The sequence below is a fragment of the Rutilus rutilus genome (genome assembly GCF_951802725.1).
Source record: "Rutilus rutilus genome assembly, chromosome: 21".
NCBI classification, from domain to species: Eukaryota; Metazoa; Chordata; class Actinopteri; order Cypriniformes; family Leuciscidae; genus Rutilus; species Rutilus rutilus.
Window position 1 is genome coordinate 10,549,223 of NC_140226.1, and position 26,353 is coordinate 10,575,575.

A 26,353-nucleotide genomic window follows, 5' to 3' on the forward strand; every position below is an offset into this window, starting at 1 on the left:
ATGACTATCGGTCATCTGCCAATTGTTTAAAAACCGGCAATGATCAGGCCAAATATATTGTGTCAGTCTGGGGGTGGAAAAACTTGTCAGACTGCAACTCATACTGTGTGTGAAGAAAACGTTTCTTGTGTTAAATTTAGGGCTGTTGAAGAACGTGACAATAACAAATTAACAGTTAAAAAATATCAATGTTAAAGTAGGCTCTATTTGACCCGATTAATCACCTGTAGTTCAAGCCAGGGTTGCCAGGTCCCTACAAATCAATTATATCAACCCTCTACAATGCGACTAAATCTTCACTCTAGGTGACTAAATAATGTCTATCATTAGCCATTGGATAATACATTTCTAGATTTTACACGCCTGTGTGTGTGTTAGAGGCTAAATATAAGTTAAGCATATTTTCACTCACTGAACACACTTCTGAGTTTTGCTCTCTGTCAAGCGATCTGTACTATTTTAGTGCAGCTCCGTGGATGCGCAGCATACCGTGAACTGTAGTGTGAAGGCGGACAACTCGCCGTCGCATTGCTGAGAGCGCTGTGTTTCTCACACACACGAAAAGAGAGAGAGAGAGAGCTAGCGAGGGAGTCTTACATACGCGGAATCGACGCGCTAAATGCAAACGATATTTTTTTGTTGCATGTTGTGTGCTTAGAGGGTTGATATTTGTAGCGCCTCCCATCACAAAAAACATGAATGAACATCAAAAGGTTTGTTGAAAGTTACAGTCCAACTTAACGAAATGTATCCTGTCTCTCATCAGTGTTTCAATCGCGGAATGACGTCTATAAAAAAAGCTTGTAAACGTCACTTAACGTTCCTTTTACCAGTTATCCAGTGTTCACAGTTCATTAGTTAGCAATAAAACACTAGAGAGGAGCTTATTTACTGTTAATTATATATGTATGTTTAAATAAATTTACCATGAAGACAATGTACCATGTTTTTTGAAAACTACACCATGTGTAATTAAGTTACAAATAGGAGTTGAATATAGTAGTTGGGGCTCTGTTGTTAATTTTAACCTCTAATAGTGTACCAAATGAGAAGGTTCCCTGTATAGTTTACAGCATTAGTTGGGAGTTTTTTTTCCTTAAAGGACTAGTTCGGTATTTTACACTTAAAGCCCTGTTTACAGATCGTTTCTGATGAAATAGAACGGTTAAGATTGAAATTTGGACACAAGCTGCTGGGTTTGGACCGGTTTCTGTGGTAGCACCCCCCCACCTCCACAATGGTTGCATAGGTGCACTGGAACAATCCTTCCTAAAACGCATTAAACTTTCGTTTACAAAGACGTGAAACTCACCGAGTGGTCAGGGGTGTTCACTGATATGCTCACACAAAAATCGCTGCAAAAGATGCTTTCCAACAGGTTTTATCGTAGTTTTTGTCCAACTCCATTGACTTGTATTGGATGTGCTGTGAGGTACGGTATTACTCCGCGCCGGAAACGGAAGTCTATTATTCATGCTCTCAACGGAAGAATGTACGGGTGTGAGGCGTTTGGAAAAATAGGTCCACAGTTTTACAACGAATGGTAAAACACCTGTTGGAAAGCATCTTTTGCAGCGATTTTTGTGTGAGCATATCAGTGAACACCCCTGACCACACCAGTTTCACGTCTTTGTAAACGAAAGTTTAATGCATTTTAAGAAGGATTGTTCCAGTGCACCTATGCAACCATTGTGGAGGTGGGGGGGTGCTACCACAGAAACCGAAAATTCTCGGGCCAGCATCATGTGTCCAAATTTCAATCTTAACCGTTCTATTTCATCAGAAACGATCTGAAAACAGGGCTTTAAGTGTAAAATACCGAACTTGTCCTTTAAGAAAATCAAACTATCGTATTAGCAGATATCATTCTAAATAATCGGTATCGGCTAAATTTAGTATCGGTGCATCTTTAAAGTTTATCTGTGAAAATGTCATGTAAAATAAAAATAAATAGAATAATTCATTACAGTTTCAGCATTGTTATTCTTTGCAACTAAACAGCAAGTGAAAGTTTCTGTTAAAAATATATGAATTTATTGAGAAGCATGAGGTAAGACTGTGGAAAGCCCTTAATTGTAATCCAAGTTTCATGTTTGCAATTTGTTTAATTATTCTAGTCTTGAGAAGGTATTTGTGTGCTCTGAGTCTCACTGCATTGTTTGTGCTCTTCAGGGAGATGCTGAGAGACCCAGAAATGAGGAACAAGTTAATTTCAAACCCAACAAACTTCAACCATGTGGTTCATATGGGCCCGGGAGATGGGATCCAGATCCTGAAAGATCTGCCAATGGTAGGAGCAGCTGACAGCAGGGAGAACGTCACCTCTCAGATTCTACGCCTCCATCCATCTGTTTCTAAGAGCTGTTTTGATGAGCATGAGCTGTTAATTATTTCCACTGTTATTATTTCAGTTTCATAGATGAGCTTGATTAAAAGATGGCATAAAACCCACATTTGACTTTCGTAAAGTCACGTTCCATGGCCATTTTATATAACCAGCATTTTGGAAGTAAATGGGTCAATTTTGCTTTCATGTTGTCTTTTAAATGACTTTATCTCATTGACTTGTCACCAACTTATTATTCTTATTTACGCCATTATTGAGCAGTAAACTGTTGCATGCATCTATATTTTTTCTTTCTTTTTCCTCCATTTCACCCCTCTATATCTGCCTCTCTTGGGTTCCTTCTGTAGCCCGGTTCTCCTCTCCCCTCTCCTCATCTGCGCCTCATCTCCACCCCTACCCGCTTTGAGCATGTCTATCACATGACACTCACCTCTGCTGACAACTTCCTGTCCCAGGACTCCTCCCCTCTCTCCTCCCACTCCCTGTCTCTCAGCTCCACCCCTGGGACCCCTGCTTCCATCTGCTCTCTGGTAGGACCAGAGAGAGACACACAGACTCACTCCATCTGTTTTCTGAATGTATTCCCACATGCATTAGCTCACTTTTACCCTCAGTCTGTTTTCAGACTGTCTGCCTGTGTCACAAATTGACAATCTGTTTGGTGCTCTGCATGCCAAATCATCCTCCTCCTTAGTTTTTTTTTTAGTTTTAAAGGTGCAGTAAGCAAAACACTGTTGAAAGTGGTTTGGACGAGAACCACAACACACTTGTAGCCAATCAGCAATTGGGGGCGTGTCCACTTATAATGGGGGAGGAGAGAGAGTGAGCAAGAGGGAGATTTAAAGAAAGGCTGTAGAAAGAGAGATGGCTGAGAGACATTACAAAAGAGAAAAGTTAAGAGGAATATCACTGAAAAAAAAGGGTTATGATCAGGCAAGAGCTTTAGGATCAGCGTTTATATTAGGAAAGCTTTCCAGCGCTGGAGAGTAAGCGGGAAGGCCTGTAAACGGATGCCGAGGTTGCATTATTTCTGCTCTGTATGTGAGTAACACTGGTTTTGATTCATTTCACAGAACCAAGATATACTGTTGTTGTAATTAGCTATAGTAACAGGACAGTTTTGAGTGTCATCAAAGCATTATTTTGCTTCACTTCAGCTATGATAAAGAGACATCTACTCTTTGCGTGTTTGTGCTTTTTGGGGGCGGAGCAACGAAGGGAAGGGTGTGTTTGTTTGGGTTGATTTCAAATATCAACAGTGTTTCTCAGAAATCGCTTACTGCACCTTTAAGGGTTAAAACCAGGTGTGACCTCAATGCTAACAGACATGGATTAAAAACCACACATTTAAGTGTGCATTTAATGGGTTTTGTTAAATGACAAAATATTGTGTATACTGCTGGTTTTATGAATCTTGTTGAAAAACTTAAGCGAGAAAAATGATTTAATTTTCCCCTTGCTTTATAATTTTAGATAATTTACAGTGACATTGGTGTATTTTTAGCTTTTGTGAATTTATTTATTGTTTGATTTCAGTAATAATAATGTTTTTCTCTGCCCACTGTGTGTTTGGGGTGTTCAGAATGTGCGCGCTCAGGAGAGTCGTGGTGTCCTGGGAGCATCCGTCAGCATCCCCTCCATCAGCAAGGCCAGGCCTGAACCGGGCCGATCTATGAGCGCCAGCAGTGGTCTCGGCACACGTGAGTACTGAAATATGTTCATATATACAGTGTGTATGGATAAGAATGACTCAAGAAACTTTTGCTTTTAGTTTCAACTATTGGTAGAAAATGAACTGGTTTTATAGGAAAATCCCTAAAACTCATTTTTTGGCATATATATATATATAGTGCAGTGTACATATGGTCAGAAATATTTCGGCATTGAAACTGTCTTTTTGTTGTTAAGGGTAATTGGTCTTTTGAATTATCAAACTTTCTTGTGAACTTTCAAACTCTCTTTATAAAAACTGTCTTTTGAATTATCAAACTGTACTTTGAATGTTTGAAATTTCTTTTTCTTTTTTTTAATTGCTCTTTTTGAACTTTCGGATGTTCTTTTGAGTTTTTAAACTTCGTCATCAATTGATGTTGCGTCGGACATAGTGTAATTTTAACTTTTCAGGTTCTCATGGTAAATGAGTCAATGACTGCTTCCCAATTCGCATTCGTATCCGTCCTAAATAGTACGTAGTATGCTGAAATGAGTATTCCAAAGATACCCGGATGGTTTACTTTTACCCAGTTAGAATCTCGAGTGCAGATTCATACACACATTTTAACGGCTAATATTGCACACAACCCATTGAGTGTTGGATGAGTATTCGATTAGAACTACAAACACGAAGCACTTTTTTTTTTTTTTTACTACAAACATGGTGGATGTGCAAGATAACAGTTAAGTAGAGAGGTTTAGATAAAGGGTTTGAGTGATTAATAATCAGCATCTAAGCTGATGAAAATACATTTGTTCAATGGTATCCACATTATGTTTAATTTATAACAGCATTGTGAACATTTATAAAGATATATATATAGTAATTAACTTTTAAATGCATCATTATGCAAACACACAAGGAGAGTTCTCCACATGAAAGACCCACGACTGGCAGATCAACGTGCTACTACATTTCTCTCCGAAACGGTGGAGGATTTTAACTGGTACAGGATGATTGACAGGGCAGTTTAAACGCTGACAGGATGCGTGTAACTAAGCAACAGAGCTGTCCGTTAAAGATGCAATTATGATGAAGATGTCCCAAAGCTAGTCTACTCTTCTGCTACACACTCAAAAGTTTGAACTTTTTCTTCACCAAAACAGTACATACTTTAAGGGCATAGTAGAAGTAGGTGAATTGGGACATGGCAAATGTCTTAAGGATCTGTTTATGGCTGTGTCCCATATCCCAGGCTCCACCGCTCAAAATGGCAGCGCAATGAGACGGGACTTTTCGGTTGGCAACTACGGTTCCACCAAACGTCAGATGACATCACCCTCTGAAGGCTCGCTCTCATCCGGAGGGGGCGTGGACTGCGGGAGTGACGCCCCTCTCTCCCAGTTTGACAGAGAGGTCAGTGGCTTCTTTCCCAGATGCCTTGGTTTCTAAAAGTATTTTACATATTCATTTTTAACTTTGGCATTTAAAGAAAAGAAAAAAACAGCAAGCAAATAATAATAAATAAAAAAAAAACTAAACGAATTTGAAAAAAAAGACTTTTATTGCTAAAAATAAGGTTATTTATGAATAAAATTTGGATTTTCTGCAACCCCACTGCTGAGATAGTCATGTGGAAATGTTTTGGTGTCTTCTGAATGACAAGACTGATGGGATTTCAATTGTAAAGGGGTATTTGCCCCTTAATGGTGTGTTCTTCTTGTGAATGTTGATTTAACATGTTGATTCGACCTCCAGACTGATCAGAACAGGTAAAAGTTTCACTTCTGGAGGTTTTTGTGCGATGCTGATCACAGCTAAAACTCAATAGAGAGCACTAGAAATGTGTTATATAATCTCTAAAAACCAATATACAGGCATTTCACATACCAAAATGTGTTTGGAGGGTCTCCATCCTCTCTTTCTCACGCTAGATGCATGTGTTGAGTGTGTGAAGTGGCACCATATCCACAGATTGAGGTGTTGACCTGCTAACACTCCACCTGCACACACACAGTTTGCGCCTCGGCTCCACGTTTGACTTTGTGCACATCGACTGTATAATGATGTGTGGGTGCTGTGTGTGACTCTTTAGTGTCCGGGAGAGAAGACCCCTGATCTGAAAAGGGCTTTAAGGACCCTGCTTAGTAAGCTAAAGGTAACACACATGACCCTGAACCCTGTAGCTCCCACCTCACATGGAGAAATGGGATAGTTGAGCTGTCTCCACATTGAAAGCGTGTTTGATCTGTGTAGGTGGTGGAAGTGTACAGCGTTTGCTAGCATTAATGTGTTGCATAGCACCTTTTATACATCCACTTATATTGTGTAGAGGAGGAGTTGTTGTCGTGGTTGTTCTAGCTAGTGATAAACTCTTTAATCGGCTGATGTTGGTCTATTTTAAAAAGATTTTCTTCAGACCCAAAATCTACCAACAGCCGAGTAAATGGACAACACATATTTTCAGGTCTTTTTAGTGAATTTTGAGTAAATGTTGTGCAAAGTGTCTTATTTTCAACAATTTCGATATGCAATTTGTTCTCTAGTTCTAACTTTTATATATTTATACAGTAGTTACAGCATTTGTCCTTGAGCATTGGAGATGGGTTAAAATGGTCAGCTGTTATTTTGCCTTAAAGGGGTCATATAATGCCATTTTTGTACAAGCTAATATGATTCTTTAGGGTCTAAATGAAAAGTCTGTAATATACTTTAATTAAAATTCTCATTAGTATTGTAAGAAAACACTAATTTTACCTGGTCAAAAACAGCTCTGTTTTCAGCACGCCGTTTAAGTGCATGTGTCTTTAAATGATAATGAGCGTTGCTCACCCCGCCCCTCTGTTCTGTGCGTACACCGTTTTTAATAATAACACAATAACCATAACGCATTGTTCATTATAAACGTGGGATTATGAATTATATTGAGAACGTCATACATAGAAAACATGCCGTAATGTACCCTGAGTGTAAACAGCCGCATTCATCGTGAAGCGTGCAGCAAGCATTTTGCAAAGATTAATTTAAATATTAATATAAAGGTTAATAAAACGTTACACTCACTTCTTCTTCTGGAGGTGCAGCAGGAACACGAATAGTTGGTACCGATCCTTTTTTCAGGAGCAGCTTCTTAGCAAAACCAGCTTTATATTGACCCTCGTTTATAAAATGTGTGTGAAATGATTCACGCAAACATGAAAGCATTGCTGTTGATCGTGGGGAATATTCCCTTCGAAAACAAACTCAGCCACTGCGTCTTCAGTGGTTCGGATTTAGGAACATCAAAATGACTGCTGTGTTCCTTATTACACCCAAGAACAGAACACCACAATCGCTTAGACGCCATTCTGCTCATAGACAGTGCTCCAGTATCAACATTGACCGCGCCGGTCCGCGCGGACTATGATTGACAATCGTGGGAGGGTTTTGTGACGATATTGTGACGTCACAAAATCGAACGGCTTGATTTGAGATGGGGGAAAACATATAATAAGATAAAAAAAAAAACACTGGATGGATTTTTATCATTTTATGATGGTTGTGTACAGGCACTGCCAACACACATTTCAGTACAATCAACTTGTAAAAGTGCATGTACCATTATATGACCCCTTTAAAGGGTACACTATGTAACCTTTGACCCTCTAGCGGGTAAAAAACATAACTGCATGCATTTTGCAGAAGAACATTGTTTTGGTTGTGCTTCATCTCTGTGTGACTGTGTGGATGAATAAGGTTATTCTACCGCTCATAAAACATTCACTATTAGTCTGAAGAGATATAACCAGTTTAGATGGAAAGGATCTCAAGCGGTCTGGCTGAAGATGTTACTGTAGCTTTACCTGTTAATAGATGCAGTACTTCCTTGAAGATAAATTCCAGCACAGCTTTACAACAGCCATAATGAAATGAGCCTTCACAATAGATAATGCTTTACAATGAACTCTGTTAGAGAGCTATATATGGCAATTTATCTGTTCAATTAAATACCTTACTCACCAGCTGAGTAATAAAAACACCATCTCTGCGTCGCTTTTACAACATTTCAAATCCCTCGGTTCTCACCGTATCCGAAAAGCCAAGCCAATGTTGATTCTTGTTTTATTACGAGCTCTGTCGCGTTCTCTTTTTGCCAGCAGAAGCTCCTCTATATAGTCCTCTGATTCACTGGAGGTTGGAGATTTATCTGCTCCATGTAAACTAGGCCTGTCACTTTTGAGAAAAATCTAATTCCAACGGATATCAAATATCAAGCAATGTATTCGAATATATTCAAATATCTACGAGTAAAATGAAGTTAAACTCGATCCATCAGGAAACGCCACATGGTCGCTGAATTGCACTGCGCTTCATGAAGAGTTTTTCTTTTGCGTGAAAAAGCCGTTCGCCGGAGATGTGTTAAAAGATAGCGGAGTGCATTCATGATTAGGCTACCGGTATAATGATCCTCTTGGCGCCAGGTCTGAGTAAGTAATGTACTCTCTTACCTTTGTTCTTTGATTAACATTAATGACACTTTAAGACCAGCCGCTGCTGACAGAGACGCGATCTGATACGCGTCCCATTTTCTCACAAATCTCTACGTTCATTTAAGACTTTATTTAAATAATTTAAGACTGCTCTTATGAGGACACTCGACAAAATGGACATTTGGCATAATTTGTGTGTTATGGTTTGTTCAAGCCCGTAAGAGAACTCGATACTGACATGCGTCTTTTCTGTGGCTCGTGTGTGTGTGTAATAGGCAGGAATTACAGCGCGGTCTCTTTAGTCTTGTCGTTATCTTTCATTTTCAAAGCAAGCTGGCTATTGGCTATTATTCGCTTGATTTGGTCATGGGCCCTACGCTACAATACGTTTAGAGCGGCCACTACTGGATGAGATGACAAACAATAAAATAAAAAGCAAACGGTCTAATCACAGACTGTAAAAAATGCGCAAAACATGGCACTTTAAAAAAGTGGATCGTTTATTTATAGTTCGATTTCGGATATTTCACGTCATGTTCGAATGCATATTCGAATATCGAATAAAAAGTGACAGCCCTAACGTCAACCTTTCTCTCTTGTTGTAACAACTGACCTACTCCACTCCCACACCATTCACACGTCACAGTAGCAGAGCAGCTTTTCTCTATTTACGCATATGAAAAGACACACAGGCAAGTGACGTATGTACTTAATTTCCCGGAAAAAACTAATATATAAAACAATTGTAACAGGTTTACAGGCCAACACATTTTGGAAGAAGGATTAATGATGTATTGACTATTTTATGTATTTATTATTTTAATGTTTTGAACAAAAAAACATTACATAGTGTACCTTTAAATATATTTCAAAATGTAATTTATTCATGTGTTGCAAAGCTGAATTTACTCCAGTCTTCAGTGTCACATGATCCTTCAGAAATCAGCCTAATATGATGATTTGGTGCTTAATTCTTAACATTAATGTTTTATAACATTATAAATGTCTTTACTGTCATTTATGATCAATTTATTGCATCCTTTCTGAAGAAAACATGTTTTTTTTATTATATGTAATGCATCCTTGCTGTATTTAGTCTGTTTATTCATCATCTCCATGTCCTGCTTTTAGGATTCGGATTCGCCACGTCACTCCACGGCCTCCAACAGCTCCAACCTGAGCAGCCCTCCGAGCCCTTCACCCCCACACAAGAGCAAGACTCAGTCTCTGGAGCGCGGCCAGCACCTGGGCTGGGAGACATGAGCTCAGTCACGCATTTAACCAAGACCAAGAGCCCACTCCTTATACGTCATATTCCCAAACACCCGCTGGGGCCAGGTGTGTGTTTGTGTGCATATGCATTACACATGTGATTGTTTGACACGCACATTACCCTGCACCTTACATCCCTTTTGAGTGGACCCATCACCAGTTTCTGTTCCTCTGTTGGATGGGGAACAGTCCACTGAGAGTAGCTCATCTCTCACCGCCACAGGTGTGGAGGGGGGGCATCAAAAAGACAAACACACAGCTTTAACGTGAATTTATCAGTGTTTGTTGTCAAGTGTGCCTCATCTAACGCAAGGGAAAAAAATATGCATTCAAAAGTCTTAATGGACAGGGTGGGATGTTACTTTAAAACACATAACACTAACACGGAAAACCGTTCCTGGCATTCCAATCAGTGTGATAAAACAAGCCCCGATAAGATAGAGCGCCCCCCAGCTGTGGCACTACTGTATAACTCAGCCTCTACCCTCCAGTGCCATGCCGACCTTCAGAGGTCAGAGTTCAACATAGATTCTGAGTTCAATAATGTAAATAGAGTTTAAGTAGAGTATAATATATAATGAAATCATAACACTATTCTGTTGTTAAATAAGTGTGAATTGGCTTCGAGAGAGTCTCCTTTCCTTTTTGTTTTCCGCGTCAGTTCTTTTTATGTAAATCGAAGCATTATTTTGTCAAGATGCGCTAGTTTTTCGTAATTCCACTAATTCCATTGTCGAGATGAGAAGATTTGCAAGGGAACACTACAAAAAGGTATTGGGCCTCATTCATGAAACACAAGGAGAACGATATTTTTGTGCAAATCGTTGGTAAAGCCATTCTTCTGTGTATTTTATCCATGGAATATAGCAGTGAAATCAATCGTGTAGACGGCCATGCACAGATTTAGTTGAATGCGAGATTCACAAGTGTGCAGTGAATTTGTGCATACAACAATTCATGTGTAAACTGTCGCATTAAACACTCACAAGGCCACTTCATAAAACCATTGTGTGAATTGTTGCATTGAATGCAAGGTTCTTTTGAATTGAAAACATTTTCTAAGAACTGCTTTTGTTTCATGAATGTTGTTGCAAGATCCAGCGTTAAGAGAACTCGAGATGTGTGTAAATCACTAAACACATAAACACACACAATAATCTGTTGTGCTGAATGTAACCGATTCACGGCAGCCTTGTTCATCTGTGCTTCACGCTTCTGTTACAGAAGCAATAATGCTGTTTCCAAAGAGCTTTTATTCTTTTAGTAATTTGTTTTTATTTTCAGTGTTTGAGGTTTTTTTTGTTTGTTTTTTTTACTCGCGAGAACCAAATTTTGCCTAAAGTGTACATGTGAATATAACATGTAGTGTAAGCTATACCAGAGCATTTAATGTTTGTGTGACATGGAGAAAGCATTGAAAGGGCTTCGACGCTTTGCCTCTTAACACTTCCTGCAGCTCATAATGACAGATTAGGTCATCACGTACGTACAGTAAAGCTGCTGTGGTGATCTGTCAAACATCCCTGAACCTCAAAATAGCTCCGATTAGAGAGCCAAGCCATTACGACTCCAACAGAACCTCATCAGTCCGGTTCCATGCGCTAATGGGCATGTGTGACGTTGTTCACATTATGTCAGATTCGCTAAATTGAGAAATGGATTTCAGCCATTCCTTTCAAACTAATTCTGCAGATGATTGTACATCTGTACGCTGTTCAGAATTCCCAAATATTCCAGGTTGTTCCTTTGGAAAAGCTCACTCGAATATAAAAATGTATATCATTCACTCGCCCGCATGTTGTTCTAAAGCTTTGATTGAACTTCTCCTGGGAAAGTGACGTTAGGTAGAATGTTGACGCAGTTCTTTTCCATGCAGTGCAAGAATACAGAATTATATATGTATGTGTGTATACATATTTACACTTGCATTGTCGATTGCTGACGTTACAGAACTGCGCACGTTGCAGTTCACAGTTTCTCAATATAATGCTAAAAATCATATAGGTAAATTTTTTTGAGTGAGCTTTTGTTTGCTGAAAAAACGAATGAACTTTCAGTATTGAAGCACACCCAAAGTACAGAAATAGTGAAAGTTTGTGTGCATATGTACCTGTGGTTTTATTAATTCTACTATTGCCAGCATTTTGTATGTTCCATTATATGCAAGCACTGTTGAAACCTTCACTGTGGACCAGTCCAGCAAACTCGGCACATGTTGTATTTTTAATTCAAGCGCTCACTCTGTGGTATTGCTCGGGACCTTAGTTATGCGTTCGCTCTATTCCACGATCGTGTTCATTTCTAAACAGAAACTAATATTCAGAATACAGGTTGTTTTTTGTTTTTTTTCTCTAAAAAGGCTATAACGGGTTCGAAACAATTTGCCAGGGTTATGGTATTAACATGAACAGGAAACCTGTTTGAAATGATCTCAGGTATGTCAGAACCAATGATTATATATGTTTGCATGATGGAGGATTAAGATTGTAGAAATGACGCATCGGCTGTTTGATATTTAGGACTGTTACTTAGCAATGAATAGATCAATATTAGAGCGGGAGGTGCCTTAGTTTTCTTAGATCGGTGTGAACCGGTCAGTGTAGGTAGAACGGACTAGAACGAGAGGAGATTCTTAAGACACATTCACATGCATTTCACGTGAGGATTTCGTTTGCCTTGTTAGTGAATTGCTACTTCATATCATATAGTTTCTTCTTCTTGATTTTGACTTTTGTAAGACTATGTACAGATTTGCATGTCATAGGTGTAATCACTTGTTTTAAGGACTGTACGGCTGGATTGTTTTTGTTTATTGTATTTTATTGACCTGTGTGGCGTGAATGGTTGGGATGTGAAAATGAATTACCCCATACTGCAATGTAGACCTTTTTCCTATTTCTTTTCTTCTTCTTTTTTTGCACAAATGTATTTAAGGTGGAATACTGTTGTTTGTATTGGTTTGGACACCACTTTTCACATGGAAAGCTCATTATCTGACTATTTCAATAAAATGGGGAACTACAAAACACACCTCAACACTTTTTTTCATTTTTACAAAAGCTTTATTTGAAATCTCGAACGACGCTATGAGTGGATTTACTGTCTCTACACATTCAACAGATAGCCGCGGTTAAAGTGCTGTACTGTTCCTCGTTAGTAAAGTGGACAGACGAACGGAGCGTGAAGATCAAATGTAATCGGGAAACCGAAGGCAAAGCTACAGCAGAAGCAGTAATAGCGGCTTTTACAAAGCTCAGGTCCAAAGTCACGTTTAGGCACCGTGTACCACTGTAATCTCATCCAACACGTAAACAGAAACACTCAGAACTTCACTTTTAAAGCGTGTCGTGAAACGGCGCCTGATGGCCTACAGTTTGACATCATGGAAATACAAGAACACATTTTTATGTTCCATAAAACATGTGCATTTCAACCAGCGGATGAGGAAATGGCCTGCTGAAATATTCATGAAGCAACATCAGAAAGAAGCACCATTTACAAAGCTTAAGACGCTTGTACGGAAAAACAGCTCGCCGTTTTCAACCCATTGCGTAATGTGACGAGTGAAGCGATATCAAGTGTAATGAGCGATCCGGTGTGATGAGGTAGAGCGGCTGGGACAAAGCACATCAGGTGGTGGTGAGGATTCTGGTACGTCCTTTCTCCATGCGATCCTTCTCAACCAAACACAGCTCGCCAGAGGCACAAAACCACTGATTCTCCCTCTCTTTGAAACCTGATATCATCGGTCTTGAAGCGTCGATGGATCCATTAACTCTTTAAACAGGGTTGTGCGATGGATGTAATGGGAAATGTCCCCTCGGACAGCTGCGGCCAGTCCTGCTTCATCCTGACGCTGCGAAACATGCAGTAAACTTCATCCAACAGAACTTCACAGTATCAAAGAAAACATATCTTGTTACTCAGGTGCGCCGCCGATGGGCCAGATCCCGAGGACGGGCCTGTCAACACGCATGCATCAAGTTTCGGATTTCCCTGCTGCTGCCAAAGCACATGTCTGTCCGTCAACGGCTTCCCAGGCTCCTACAGGACAAGGGACTCTCCCGCGCCAACAGATATACGCCTCTCGTTTCAGTTGGAGGCTCAAATCTGAGGACAGGTCTCTGGGTTACGCACTTGCCCCGTCCTCCTCCGCCACGCGGTTCACACTGGAGCCGTGCGTTATGCTAGTGGCCGGAGCGTCGCTCAGGTCCCGCATGCTGCCGTGTCTGGGTTGGCTGTCGAGGCGGTGAAGGCTTCCGTGATGGGACAGCTGCTCGTTGAGTCGTGGCATGCTCCCGTACGCCGGGCGTTCCTCCGTGCCTCTGTGGCTGGAGGGGGTGATCCTGTGTTCAGAAGGAAAATCGGCAGGTTAATTAAGTTCAGGCTTCTTTGAACAAACGTGTCTGCACACGCACAACTATATTAAACTCTTAGAGGAAGCTCAACTGATACACTTGCATGAGATCAGAGGTTTCAAATTCGGGATCGAGGGGACCAAAGGAAAGGTTCAGGAAAAAAAGAGAAAAATAAAAAAAGATGGGAAAAAATATATATACATATATACAGTATATATATACACGTGTGTGTATACATATGTATTCAATGTTTGAGGTTTTTTTAATCATAACTCAAAACTTCATAATTTACAGTATAGGTAGACTAACGATAGATAGGAAAAAATAGTTAGTAACTTATAGTAACTTAATAGAACCTAAATACTTTCCACATATTTTCCACATTTATATATTTTTTCACAGTAGAATTTTCCTTTATACATGAAAATATATATCAACCATTCTTTTTTAGGGAGGGGATCTTTTGTCGAATCAAGTTAATTTTATTTGTGTATGGCTTTTTGCAATACACATTTCTAAGCATCTTAACAGAAAATCATGATGTTTATAATATCTTAACATCTTCATGGCTTATAGCTGGATTTAGCAGATTAGAGCTGGGCAATGATATATTTTACATATTTCGATGATACAAGCAATCAAGCAGTTGAGATTTGCTATCCTGTATCACCCTACATGAGTACTGTATGTATGCGACTAAAGTTGGACTTACTTATATATCCAATTTTTTATAAAGATAATATATAGATAGTTTTTGCTATGAAATAAAAGAAATCAAGCAGTTGAGATTTGCTATATGGTATTTGTCACTTTACGGTGAGTGTACGATAGATATCCAACTTTATATAAAGATCAGGGTCATAATATAGTTATATTTTGAGACAATATAAACAGTCAAGCAGTTGATATTAGCATCTCTCTCCATATGTAAGCACAAGTGGATCATCATAGCTCATCCGGGATGCTGCAGAACTCACCTGGCGTCTCTGTCATGGTAGCTGCTGATCTTGCTGTGGACGCTGCTGGCTTTGCTCCGCACGTCGTCCAGCATGGCCAGGTGTGTGGAGGAGGCGTGGGTGGACGTGCCCTGAGTGGAGGTCCCGCGGGACTTGCGGATGACGGGTGTGTTGGGGTCACGCAGCAGAGACTGAGCAAAGTCGGGCTCCTGCAGAACCTGCCGGCTCTCATTCACTGCGCCGCTGCTGGATACCAGGAGAAAACAAATGGACTTTTATGCTATTTTCATGGCAACAACAGGGTAAAACTCTGGCAAATAAACAGAAAAATTAAACGGAGATAAAGGATAGACAAGCAGAATAAATTATTTACATACAGAAAGATAAAAATCTATATCCAACATAGTTTTCAGGTTTCCTGCTGTCACTTTAAGACCTGCACGATTCTAATATACTGATACACATGTGTTTTCTTTCTCAACTGTTTACATTCACTCAACAACTGACTGTGTTTACGAGGTTACTTGCCAAGACCGGCATTTTGACAATGTCTATTCAAGAGCAAGAAGACGGGACTCGATTCAGGACTGAGACGTGGATTTCTGTGCGCGCGCTTCGTTAATGAGTAACGAATTTAGTTCCCTTTCGCGTCTTGAATATTTCAATTGTCAAGGCTTAAACTTTCGTGAGGATGCAGCACTGGTTTCATATACTCACCAACACCAATTTTTACTCGCAATCGGTGTTTGGCGAGTTAATTTTAGGCCTATATAAAATCAAAAATACCTTTATAATTAGATTAGCGTTCTAAGTTCTTAAATCTAGAAATGTAGAATGAAAATATTTAGCTGTGTTTATATTTTAGAAATGGGGGGTCAGTGACATGAAAACAACTGCTTTAGAGAGCTTTCTGAATAAAACTATTGAAGACATTAAAAGCATTACAGTTGTTTATTGTTCTCTGTCCATCATCAACACCCTCTTGCATATATACACCACTAGATCATGTCTAGTTTTAAAAGAATTCCCGAGTCGTTTCTCCTGTAAACTAAAGCCGAACGAGGAAGGTAACTCACTCTTTACGCCTACGCCCGTGGAAGAAGCCGGCCCACTCGAAACAGGTCTTCTTACTGCCCACCCAGAACACCGACGGGATGCCCACCACCAGCACCATCAGGTACTTCATCAGGAACAGGACGAGGTCAGGCCTGCTGGTTTCCTCCACCTACACACACACACACAGAGAGAGAGAGATGTTCAGACATTAGTCCGTCTCTGATACTCCACACGTTCACTGCATCCTTTACCACAACACTTTCAGGAACATTCCACTATTAGTTTTAGTCATTTACGGATCTGCCATCTCATCTAACCGCTTCATCTTCGCTCTCAAAGCTTCGCAGTGTGTCTTCGCATGGACACACTTTCTTCCTGTACCAGTGTGTGTTTAAACGTGTATCCGTTCACTCCTTCAGGCTGCACAGCTCGCTGCTCACGGACAATCCTGCTTTATCCTGCGAGCACAAGCCACAACAACAGCCTGTTCTCCTCCTCTTCCTCTGTCAAAGCGCCTGGATGCTGCATTCACGCATGTGTCACATCACAACACAACACACACACAGCGCCAACTGCCACCGCAAAGGAAGTGAATATGTAAAAACTCTGGAGGGTGTTTTCAGATGATTACATGGGATGAAATTTTACGTCTTTAAAGCACACGTTAACATGCAAGGATACATATTCATAGAAAAATACGGATGTACGCTGCCTTCAAGATATATTTACAAGAAAGGAAGGATAAGACCGTCTGTCAAGTTTATTAAAGGGATAGTTTGTGATAAATTCTGTCATCATGTACTCAACCTCAAGTTGTTCCAAACCTGTATGAATTTCTTTCTTCTGCTGAACACAAAAAATATATATTTTGAAGAATATGAATAACCAGACAGTTGATTGGACCCCATCGACTTCCATAGTAGGAAATAAATATGGGGTCCAATCAACTGTTTGGTCACCGACATTCTTCAGAATATCTTATTTTGTGTTCAACTTGAGGGTGAGTAAATGATGACAGAATTTTCATTTTTAGGTGAACTATCCCTTTAATTCTGCTCAGTGACACACTTTTAAAATGACTAAACATTCGTTAGTATAAGACTTAATTGGCATAAACTAAGACGTCTTCACATGGACAGGTGAATGGGTGAATGACACACATCCTTCGAGAACCCTCCCTAATGAGCGAATAACACACGTGTCATCAGATTCGGTGCGTTAGACCTCACATACAGAGATAGAGCGTGTCTCATGTAGAGCCAATCACGGCCCTGCTCAGCCCCTGAGCTTTAGTGAGTCAGTATCTGTGGTCTTTGTTAGAGCGGCTGAGGTAATGACAGGCTTGAGCACCTTTAAACACAGCGGGACGGGGAGGGGGTCTGTCCTTCACTACGGGACGCAGCGCTACAGGGGCTGAGCACAATACAGGCAGAACAAGCCCAATGATGAAACACCAAGAGAAGCAAGAAAGAAAGAAAAAAGAAAGAGATGTATAGTATCTGAAAAATAATCCTGCAAAAGTATATCTGCACAGGGCTGGGCAACAGGCTATATATATCAAGTGCACAAATTAAATTATTTTACTGCCGGTAAAAATGAGACAACGCTGTTAATTTTAAAACATTAAGAATATTAAAATATTACAAATATAGTCTATTAAAATATTTTATTAATCGTTTTAATAAAAAATTATCATATGACCATGTGGCATTTTATTATTATATGTCCATGTTTTTATTAATTTAGTACAAATACAAGTACAGCATTTGGTCCAAAAGTTTATTATTATGCATTTAAATAAAAATGATTGAATATTGGGTCTAAATTGAACTTCATTTTTTTGCTTGATTATTTTTTAGCCTTTTAGATTTTTATAGACAGAGAAAATATCTATACATTACATTATTTTAGATACACACACACACACACACACACACATATATATATATATATATATATATATATATAAATAAATAATTTATTATAGCCTTTAATTGTAAATAATGTTTTATATAAAACAATAAATTACAACAACTAAATTAATTTATTTGTAAATACTACTTTACAATAAATACATATTTTTACTTTAATTTAATATATTTAATATATAAATGATAAATATAAATAATACAAATTTAAATAATATATTTACTTTAAAATTTATTTTGAAATATTTATTTTAATTCATTAATTTTCATTACTTATAATTAATAAAATATTTTTTAAACGATCATTTTAAAACATGCCTTGATCCTTGATTATTTTTTAGCCTTTAAATGATATTATTTATTGTATAGATACACACACACACATATATATTAGCCTTTTTACATTTTTAAATATATTTTTAAATAATATTTTATTTAAAAAACATATTTTGCAAATATAAATTTTTCAGTAAATCAAGACAACAAATAATATGTAATTACAAACATACATGTAATCTCAATAAAACCTTACAACTAATCAAGATTTCTTTTAATGTATATCACCTAGTCCTAACCAATCATATGCTGGACTGTTGCTGTGCCAACTGGCTTCCATTAGTTGAGCCTCTAACTAAACGTACTCAACGGTTAAATGTGTGAGATGAATGTAGGCATTCTTCTTCCAAGCCACAGCGAGAGAGCCAGTGATGGTGAACACAGAGATATATGCCGGAGGGGAGGGGAGAGAATTACTACACCACGTGACGCTCGGATCCGTTTATTATTGTGTGGAGGGAGAGGCCGAGCGTCTACGGTTACACTGTAATAAAAATGCCTCATGCATCACTGCACTGGATCGTATCTCACCATCCATTCAACCCCCAACACAAAAGAACCATTACGATGGATATTTTCAACAAATGTGGCTCTTGCAGAAGGTTGCGATTATTACAATCATCTTTATTCAGTCAGTCAAATCAAACCAGCTGTAGAGTAAATCAGTCAAACACTTATGATGTCTCTATCTTAAAGAAAGCAACTAGAAATACTGGCGTAACACTTGGAGGAGGATAATAGCTACGATCAGGGGGGAAGGTGGGAGGAACATATTCTGAATCTCTTTAGCCTCTCTGCACAAGTAGGACAGTTTTATAGGCTATACCTTGTTGCTAGAAACACTAAAAACACACCATCTGAGGGCTTAACGACTAAACTTTCCAGAAAAACCAGTAGTAATTTTGTTATAAAGTCAAAGCATTGTTGCCACAACTCTGAACATAAAAAGACAATATCTCTTATAGTAATACAGTAGTGCGCAAAAGTGATGTAAGGAGGGGATGTTTGGTTTTAATGGCCCTTTAAGTTTGATTAAACCATCAAAATACAAGTAAAATATTTGATTTTTATATATATTTTAAATATGAGGGAAGAACAAAACGCTAAACTTGGTTAAGGTATTTATATAGAGCTACAGGTTTTATTTTTATGCAAAAGATGCATAGAAAAACAAACAAATATAGGCATCATGACATTATAAAATGTACAGTATGAAAAACAGATATTAATTTTGAGATTTACTAGATTACATTTAATAGTGTTAAATGATTAATGTTTTTAAGGATTCATTTAAGTGAGCATTAGATGATGTCAAAGGTAATATAAATGGACAAATAAGGAAAATGAGTATGAACAATTAAATATCCATTATGTATTTATCTGGAGTGAGTACGATTTTATTTAGAATTTAATACTTTTAAGTATTCATTTTGGTGCAGGAATGACGTCAGAACACGGGAGACTAATTCGCTGCTGGTTCCCTGAAGATTTTCCTATGGGGTTTTTCAATTTATGAGTAAAATAAAGCCTATGGTAAACATAACTTGACGATATTTTGACGTTTTGTTCTCACACCCCAAATCTAGTTATTTATTAAAAACATACGTTTTCAAAAGTAAACATAACCGCTTCAAAATTCATGTTTTTTGGTATGGGTGTGTGTAATTTACAAAACGTCAAAGTAAAACATTAAAATAGACAGATATTTACCTGGAAAGGGCAGGGTATGTGGTACTCTCTGCAGCGCTCCTGCACCCATGTGATCTCCCAAACTGAGCGGTACGTCTGCTCGTACAGGTAACACCCCACCACAGTCAGCAGCGGCACCAGATACAGCACTGAGAACACGCCGATCCGGATCATAAACTTCACCAGCTTGTCCTGATTCTCCTTCTCCAGGGGAATTTCCATCCGGACTCTGTTGAGCGCCACGATCCCGGCCAGCAGCAGCGACACTCCCACCAGGACATCCAGACACAGCGGCGCCAGCACAAACCAGCGGAGAGTGTGAACGTCGTACAGGCCCACGAAACACACGCCGCTGATGTTGTCGCCCTCGATTTTATTCAGAGCCAGCAGGGTTATGGTTAGCATGCCAGGTATTCCCCACGCGCTGGCGTGGAAGAGCAAGGCCTTCTTCTCGATGGCTTCGCTGCCCCATTTGGGCACAGCGGCCAAGAACCAGGTTATGGTAAGAATGACCCACCACACGCTGCCTGCCATGGTAAAGAAGTACAACACCATAAAAAGCAGTGTGCAGGCCTTGTTATGCGAGCCTTGAGTCACTGTGGACGTTTTAAACTGGGCAGGATTGGCCGTGTTACACGCCACGCGGTCCTCCAACAGGAAGCCTATGAAAAACACCAACGACACCATCATGTAGCAGACGGCGTAGAAGATAATGGGCCGCTCCGGGTAGCGGAAGCGTGTGACGTCGATGAGGAAGGTGAGGAAGGTGAAGAGCGTAGCGGAGAGGCAGACGATGGAGACGACGCCAATGAAGTAGCGGGCGAAGGTGAGCTCTTCGCGCCGGAAATACATGTTGGGACAGGGAGGGGAGCAGTCGCGCACACCTAGAAACGTGTAGCCGAGCTCAGGTTCCACTTTGAGCTCGCGGGGGCACCAGAAACCATAGTCGCGCTGCACCGACATGGGCGACTGGTCAGTGGGGTCCTCGTCCACCAGCAGATCCACAGCGCGAGGGTAAGACTCGTCACAGTCCGGGAACCTGCAGTTAACAGACGAAGATATATATATATACACAAAACTACTGCTTTCTGTGGAAGCTTGTTTCCGACACAGAATCAAACATTTTAAAAGATAATTCCGACTTTTTATCTCACAATTGCGAGAAATAAAGTCAGAATTGCGAGATATAAAGTCAGAATGCGTGATATAAACTAACAATTGCGATAACTCGCAATTCTGACTTTTTTTTCTCACAATTGAGAGTTTATCTCTCGCAATTCTAACTTTATAACACACAATTGCGAGTTTATATCTTGCCATTCTTACTGTACGTTCACACCGCCCTGCCAACAACGTCGGAGAAAGATTCGGGGATGCTCTGACGTTGATCGAAGGCGTGATCTTTTTAAACCAATGTTTACAGGATGCGTTCTCTGGAATCCTCTCAGGCGGAGGACTTCTACATTCTGATTGGTTGCCGCCGAACCGCATCATAGCTTATTACCATAAAGTTGACCTGACTTCAACTCTCCTCGCCGCTCTCACCGTCTCCGCGCCGCCCTCGCCGGAGATCAGCACCGGCTCTCATTGAAAATGAATGACTTCCGGCCACTTTGACGCTCTCGCCGGCGGCGAGATCTTTTCTCAGAATTGTGAGATATACACACACAATTGTGACTTTATATCATGCAATTCTGACTTTATATCTCCCAATTGCGTGTTATGAAGTCAGAATTGCGAGATATAAATATGCAATTCTGAGATGTAAACTCGCAATTGCGAGATAAAAAGTCGGCATTACCTTTTTTTTTTTTTTTATTCTGTGGCGGAAACAAGCTTCCATAACTTTCAAAGTGTTTCCTTATTACCACTCTTAGTTTTTTTTTTTTTTACTGCTGCTAACATTAAATTGAAATATGTTGCAGACTTATTTCAAGCTGGTGAGCATATTTTCCCTTATCAGAATAGTTATTTTTCATTGGAGATTAAAGGTTTCCCTGGAACATCTGCATTTGGTTAAACCAACTTTTTAGTCAGAAAACATTTTTCCATAAAATAAAAATAAAAAAAGATGTCTTGGAAGAAACATGTTCAACCATTACAGCACAATTTACCTCAGACATGCTGAGCAATTATTTGGCAATTATATCTGAAACAGGGAAAAGTACACTTCGTTCCTTTTCTCAAAAATTATCTACAATTTCTATTAAAAAAACTCAAGCTGTTGAATCGGTACCTGCTGCAGTCCATCTCTTCCGGCCAGGTGACTCCAAACATATCCATGAGCTTCTGGCAGTCTCTCTTGGCATGGTCACACAGGCTCCGGCAGGGCAAAGACACCCGTCCGTACTCCATACACACGGGTGCATACAGGGCGCACAGGAACGGCCGGAGATCTGGAGAGCACTGCAGGTTCACCATGGGGTGGAAGGGCTGGTGGGGAGGGAGAACAGAGAGTTAAGTTCATGCCAAGAGCCCTGAGAATTTAGGACAAGAGCCCTGAGAATTTAGGACAGATCTCGTAAAAACACACAGCTTGGCTCTGGAAGCAGTTTGGCAGGAAAATTACCCCCCCTGGACCTTTGGCAAGTGTTATGCTTACGAATAAGGATTTAAGTCGAAGTGCAATAGTGTAAGAAAACTCCTCGGGCAGAAGTCAAACTGACACCTTCAAAATTCACTTTAAAAATGTGAGTGATTCACTGAACACAGATGTTTGTCTGTGGAATCAAAAGACAACTTTCTTGAAACTTGAAACCAACTTTCAAACAAAATGTTGATGACATTTTAGATGATGTCATCAAGACCTCTTATTTTCAACATCCAATCAATTTCCGATGGATAAAGTGAAGTCCCAGCCCACATTTTCCCCAATAAATTAACGTGTCACATTATGGAAGTAAAAGGGGTTGCGAACATTTCATGCCGAGTCGACCACTGCAAACATTAAATAAAAATAGCCTAAACTTCAGATTCATTAAGACACAGGGTCGTATTCACAATAGCCTATACATTCTTAAAAATGAAAATCTTTTTCATTTTCCAACATATATAAAGTTAACAATATTTCCAAAACATTTCTGAAGAATGTTCTCATCCTTTTTCTTAAGATTATTCTAAACACAAAACTTGCAAAGTATTTGGATTCTTGAAAAGAGTTTTCTTAAAAATCATCGTAAATCAGACTCTTTAAGTTGGCCACTGAACCAGCTGATAAAATTAAGCAATAAGCCCCTATAACTTTTATAAAACGGGTACTCCATAAATTTTAATATTTATTTGATTCATAAAATAAACACCAGCAATAAAAAAATATATAACGTTATAACACATTTATTCCTCCGCCAAGCAATGTAGTTCCACAGAGGTTGCCAAGCAACGCATGTAGCAACAAAGAAACACAAATGGCAGTTGCGCAGTAATACGAATGTAATGCGGTCACAGGTGTATGTTTGAGTAATATTAAGTTTGATTAATATTAAGCCTAATAACTGGTTTTTTAGGCTGCTGTCACTTTAAGAGCAAATGCACAGATCCAATATAATGATGCGCATCCGTTTTCTTTCTCAATTGTTTACGTTCACATAAGCCACAAGACAAGACTGTTTATGAGGATATTCAATTCTGCGTGTATGTGCATGTTGGCATGTTCATGTTCAAACTTCTTTTGTCTTCTTGCACTTACATTTTTTAAATCACTTGAATGTTTAAAATTACAGGACCTAAAACTTAAAAAGATAAACTTTTACTCTATACAACTACCTTGCAATTAATCAGAGAATCACATGCGTTTTGAACCGCGGTGCCTGGTCCTTACGGATCACAGATTCAACTATGATCCCTTTACTTGACACAGCACATCCTGCGATTTGACTATCGCAAGTGAATGCAACAGACTGCTCCATCTTGAGACAGGCTCTTTAAAAAGAACTACTTAGCTTAAACCACTCAACACATTTAAAAAACATGACTCTGAGTGCTAAACTCCCATCAAGCCAGTTGCGACAATAAGAGTTTGAGCTTATTGTTAGAGAAAGTATGAGAACTTTTCAAGAGTTCTGCACCCAAGAATATTCTTACGAACTTCTTAGAATGTATCTTTCTTAAGAAGATTTTCGTGAATCCGGCCCCTGCCTCCCAAAATCAAGGTGCAAAAAGACAGGCAGAAAGTTGTCTGGGTACAGTAACCTAAAGCCCCTTCAGCAGGATTACATGCCAGTTTGGCAGCTCCAAGGACGCTTTTGTGCCCTGAAGGGGCCCAGTGCATGCTGGGAGAGAGAGCAGCTGCAGAGCTGGGCATTTAAATTTAAATCTTCGAAGGAATAGACAATGAGCCTCCACCTGGGCTTAGCCAATACATATGCACTTCCTGCTGGGGACTGGCCCTTTGTGACCACCGCGCTTTTTGGAAGGAACTGGGAGATTGACACACCGCAGCATTTGCGCTTCATTCCTGCATGGATTGCTCGAGTGAACTTAATCCCTAAGTAGGACAATATTTACAGATAATTTGCATGAATGACGGGTTTCCCACCAAGAAAAAGACACCAGCTTAGTACTGGGAACATCAGCGAGGGGCTCCAGCGTGCCTTAAAAAAGTCCCAAAATAAATTTCTCAAAATTCACATGAAGCAAATGAGCCGTGAATAAAAGCTTTATCAATATTTGAAGAAGGTTATGAAATATTTACCCTGCCTCAGGAGCGAGTGAATTAAAGCAACATCAAAAGAAACACGAGCAGCTTCTATTGGCCTCCCGTATGGAAACCACATACGCTTCAGTAATTGAGCTGTACGAACAGAATTTGCATCGCTCTTGACATGTTTCCCCTCCCTGTAGACGCTGAACTGGACATTTTATTGATTTTGAGTGTCCTCCCCATAACTCCCTGCTCTACTGTTACACACAGACACGTGCAGGAGGAGATAATGGAGTCGTCTTATGGGAGTCGGGTTCAGGTACAACAGAGGAACTGAATTGCACCAGCGGTCTTTATTATTTATGTGGATCAGACACGATAGTGCAGCCGTACGCGACAGGACGCCTTACTGCGGCGCATGTACTACAAGCTGAAGAAAACACACAGCATTCAATACACAAACAGTGCAAATACACACAATGTGTTTATGAACTTTAATGTTGTTGCAAGGCCATATGATTTTCTTTCAACTGAAGTAGTCCATACAACTTGCTCTATATTCCACAAAGTAGGACACAAAACAGTGTTTCTACACTTAAAATATTCTCTATCAGCATAGTCTCAAGCTCATATTAAAAATATAGGGCTTTTCACACTGTTTAACCCCGGGTTATCGTCGTTCTAAACCTTGCCTTTAGTTTGAACCCCCGGGTAAAGGAACGTTTCACACTTGTGAAAATTTCAAAATTGAAAATGACAATTTTCACATCAGATTTGGATCCAAATTACAGGGAGGTAAAATGACTTTAGAAAGATGCCAGCATCATTTTTTTTTTTTTTACACAGAGATTAGTTAGTCTATTAGTAAAATCTGTAGACTTTGGCAACCTTTGTTGTGTTATAATCCAACGGTAACAGTTCAAAAATGGGAAAAAGCACGACTTGTGTTTGCATGTTTGCATGCCTGTAACTCAAGAAGTAGTAAAGATCTCAATATTTCCTTTTAGATTCTGGTTCTTAAAACTTTTCTGTCAGATCTTCAATTTTTAAGGCTCAAAATGGTGCATTTACAGAGATTTTGGGATTTCAATGTGCGTAAATTGTACACATTTTCAGTGGTCAAAAACAAATTGTGGGTCACTTTGCATACAGCTGATGATACTTTTTCTTTTAAAGAGGAATATCTGAAGAACAAATAATTCTGAAACTAGAAATATATCTCATTTTTTCTATCAATGCTTAGAAAAATGCCTGTCTAAATGTCATAAATATTATTTTTCCAAAGTTTACATGCCTGTAACTCTAAAAGTATTAAAGATATCTCAATATCCTATTAGATTCTCATTCCTAATAAACTTTTCTTTTGAAATCTTCATTTTTAAGACCCTATATATGGTTCAATCCCATAAATATGGGGATCCCAATGTTACTTGATATCCAAATTGTAGTATTTTACCCATTTTTATTGTTCGAAAAATGTGGGTACCTTTTCAAACAGCTGATAGCCTACTAATTGTATTTTAAAGTGGAATGTCTGAATAAATAAATAAATGTTAAAACTAGAAATGGATCTCGTTTCCCGTCTATCAAAACAAGAAAATTTGAAAACCCCTGCTTTGAAATGTCAAAACTTGTTTTTCATAAATCAC

General features: G+C 39.3%; 2 protein-coding genes across 12 annotated transcripts in view; one reads left to right on the forward strand and one right to left on the reverse strand.

Moving 5' to 3' along the window:
- The window catches only part of cdc42bpaa (CDC42 binding protein kinase alpha (DMPK-like) a), an 86,628-nt gene extending 73,856 nt beyond the window's left edge, over positions 1 to 12,772 (forward strand). For 9 of the 10 annotated variants that reach the window (XM_084394081.1, XM_084394083.1, XM_084394086.1 and 6 more), the window contains 4 exons: positions 2,173 to 2,290; positions 3,930 to 4,047; positions 5,257 to 5,417; positions 9,602 to 12,772. In XM_084394081.1, the coding sequence (XP_084250207.1) occupies positions 2,173 to 2,290; positions 3,930 to 4,047; positions 5,257 to 5,417; positions 9,602 to 9,733 (529 nt within the window). In that variant the 3' untranslated portion in view covers positions 9,734 to 12,772. The remainder of the gene's footprint in view (positions 1 to 2,172; positions 2,291 to 3,929; positions 4,048 to 5,256; positions 5,418 to 9,601) is intronic. The other variant, XM_084394080.1, reaches the window with a different exon arrangement.
- Positions 12,755 to 26,353, reverse strand: part of fzd3b (frizzled class receptor 3b) — a 28,936-nt gene continuing 15,337 nt past the window's right edge. For both annotated transcript variants that reach the window (XM_084394102.1, XM_084394103.1), the window contains 5 exons: positions 22,302 to 22,498; positions 20,087 to 21,104; positions 16,133 to 16,281; positions 15,078 to 15,302; positions 12,755 to 14,088 (listed from right to left, as the gene is read on the reverse strand). In XM_084394102.1, coding sequence (XP_084250228.1) covers positions 13,872 to 14,088; positions 15,078 to 15,302; positions 16,133 to 16,281; positions 20,087 to 21,104; positions 22,302 to 22,498 — 1,806 coding nt within the window. In that variant the 3' untranslated portion in view covers positions 12,755 to 13,871. The remainder of the gene's footprint in view (positions 14,089 to 15,077; positions 15,303 to 16,132; positions 16,282 to 20,086; positions 21,105 to 22,301; positions 22,499 to 26,353) is intronic.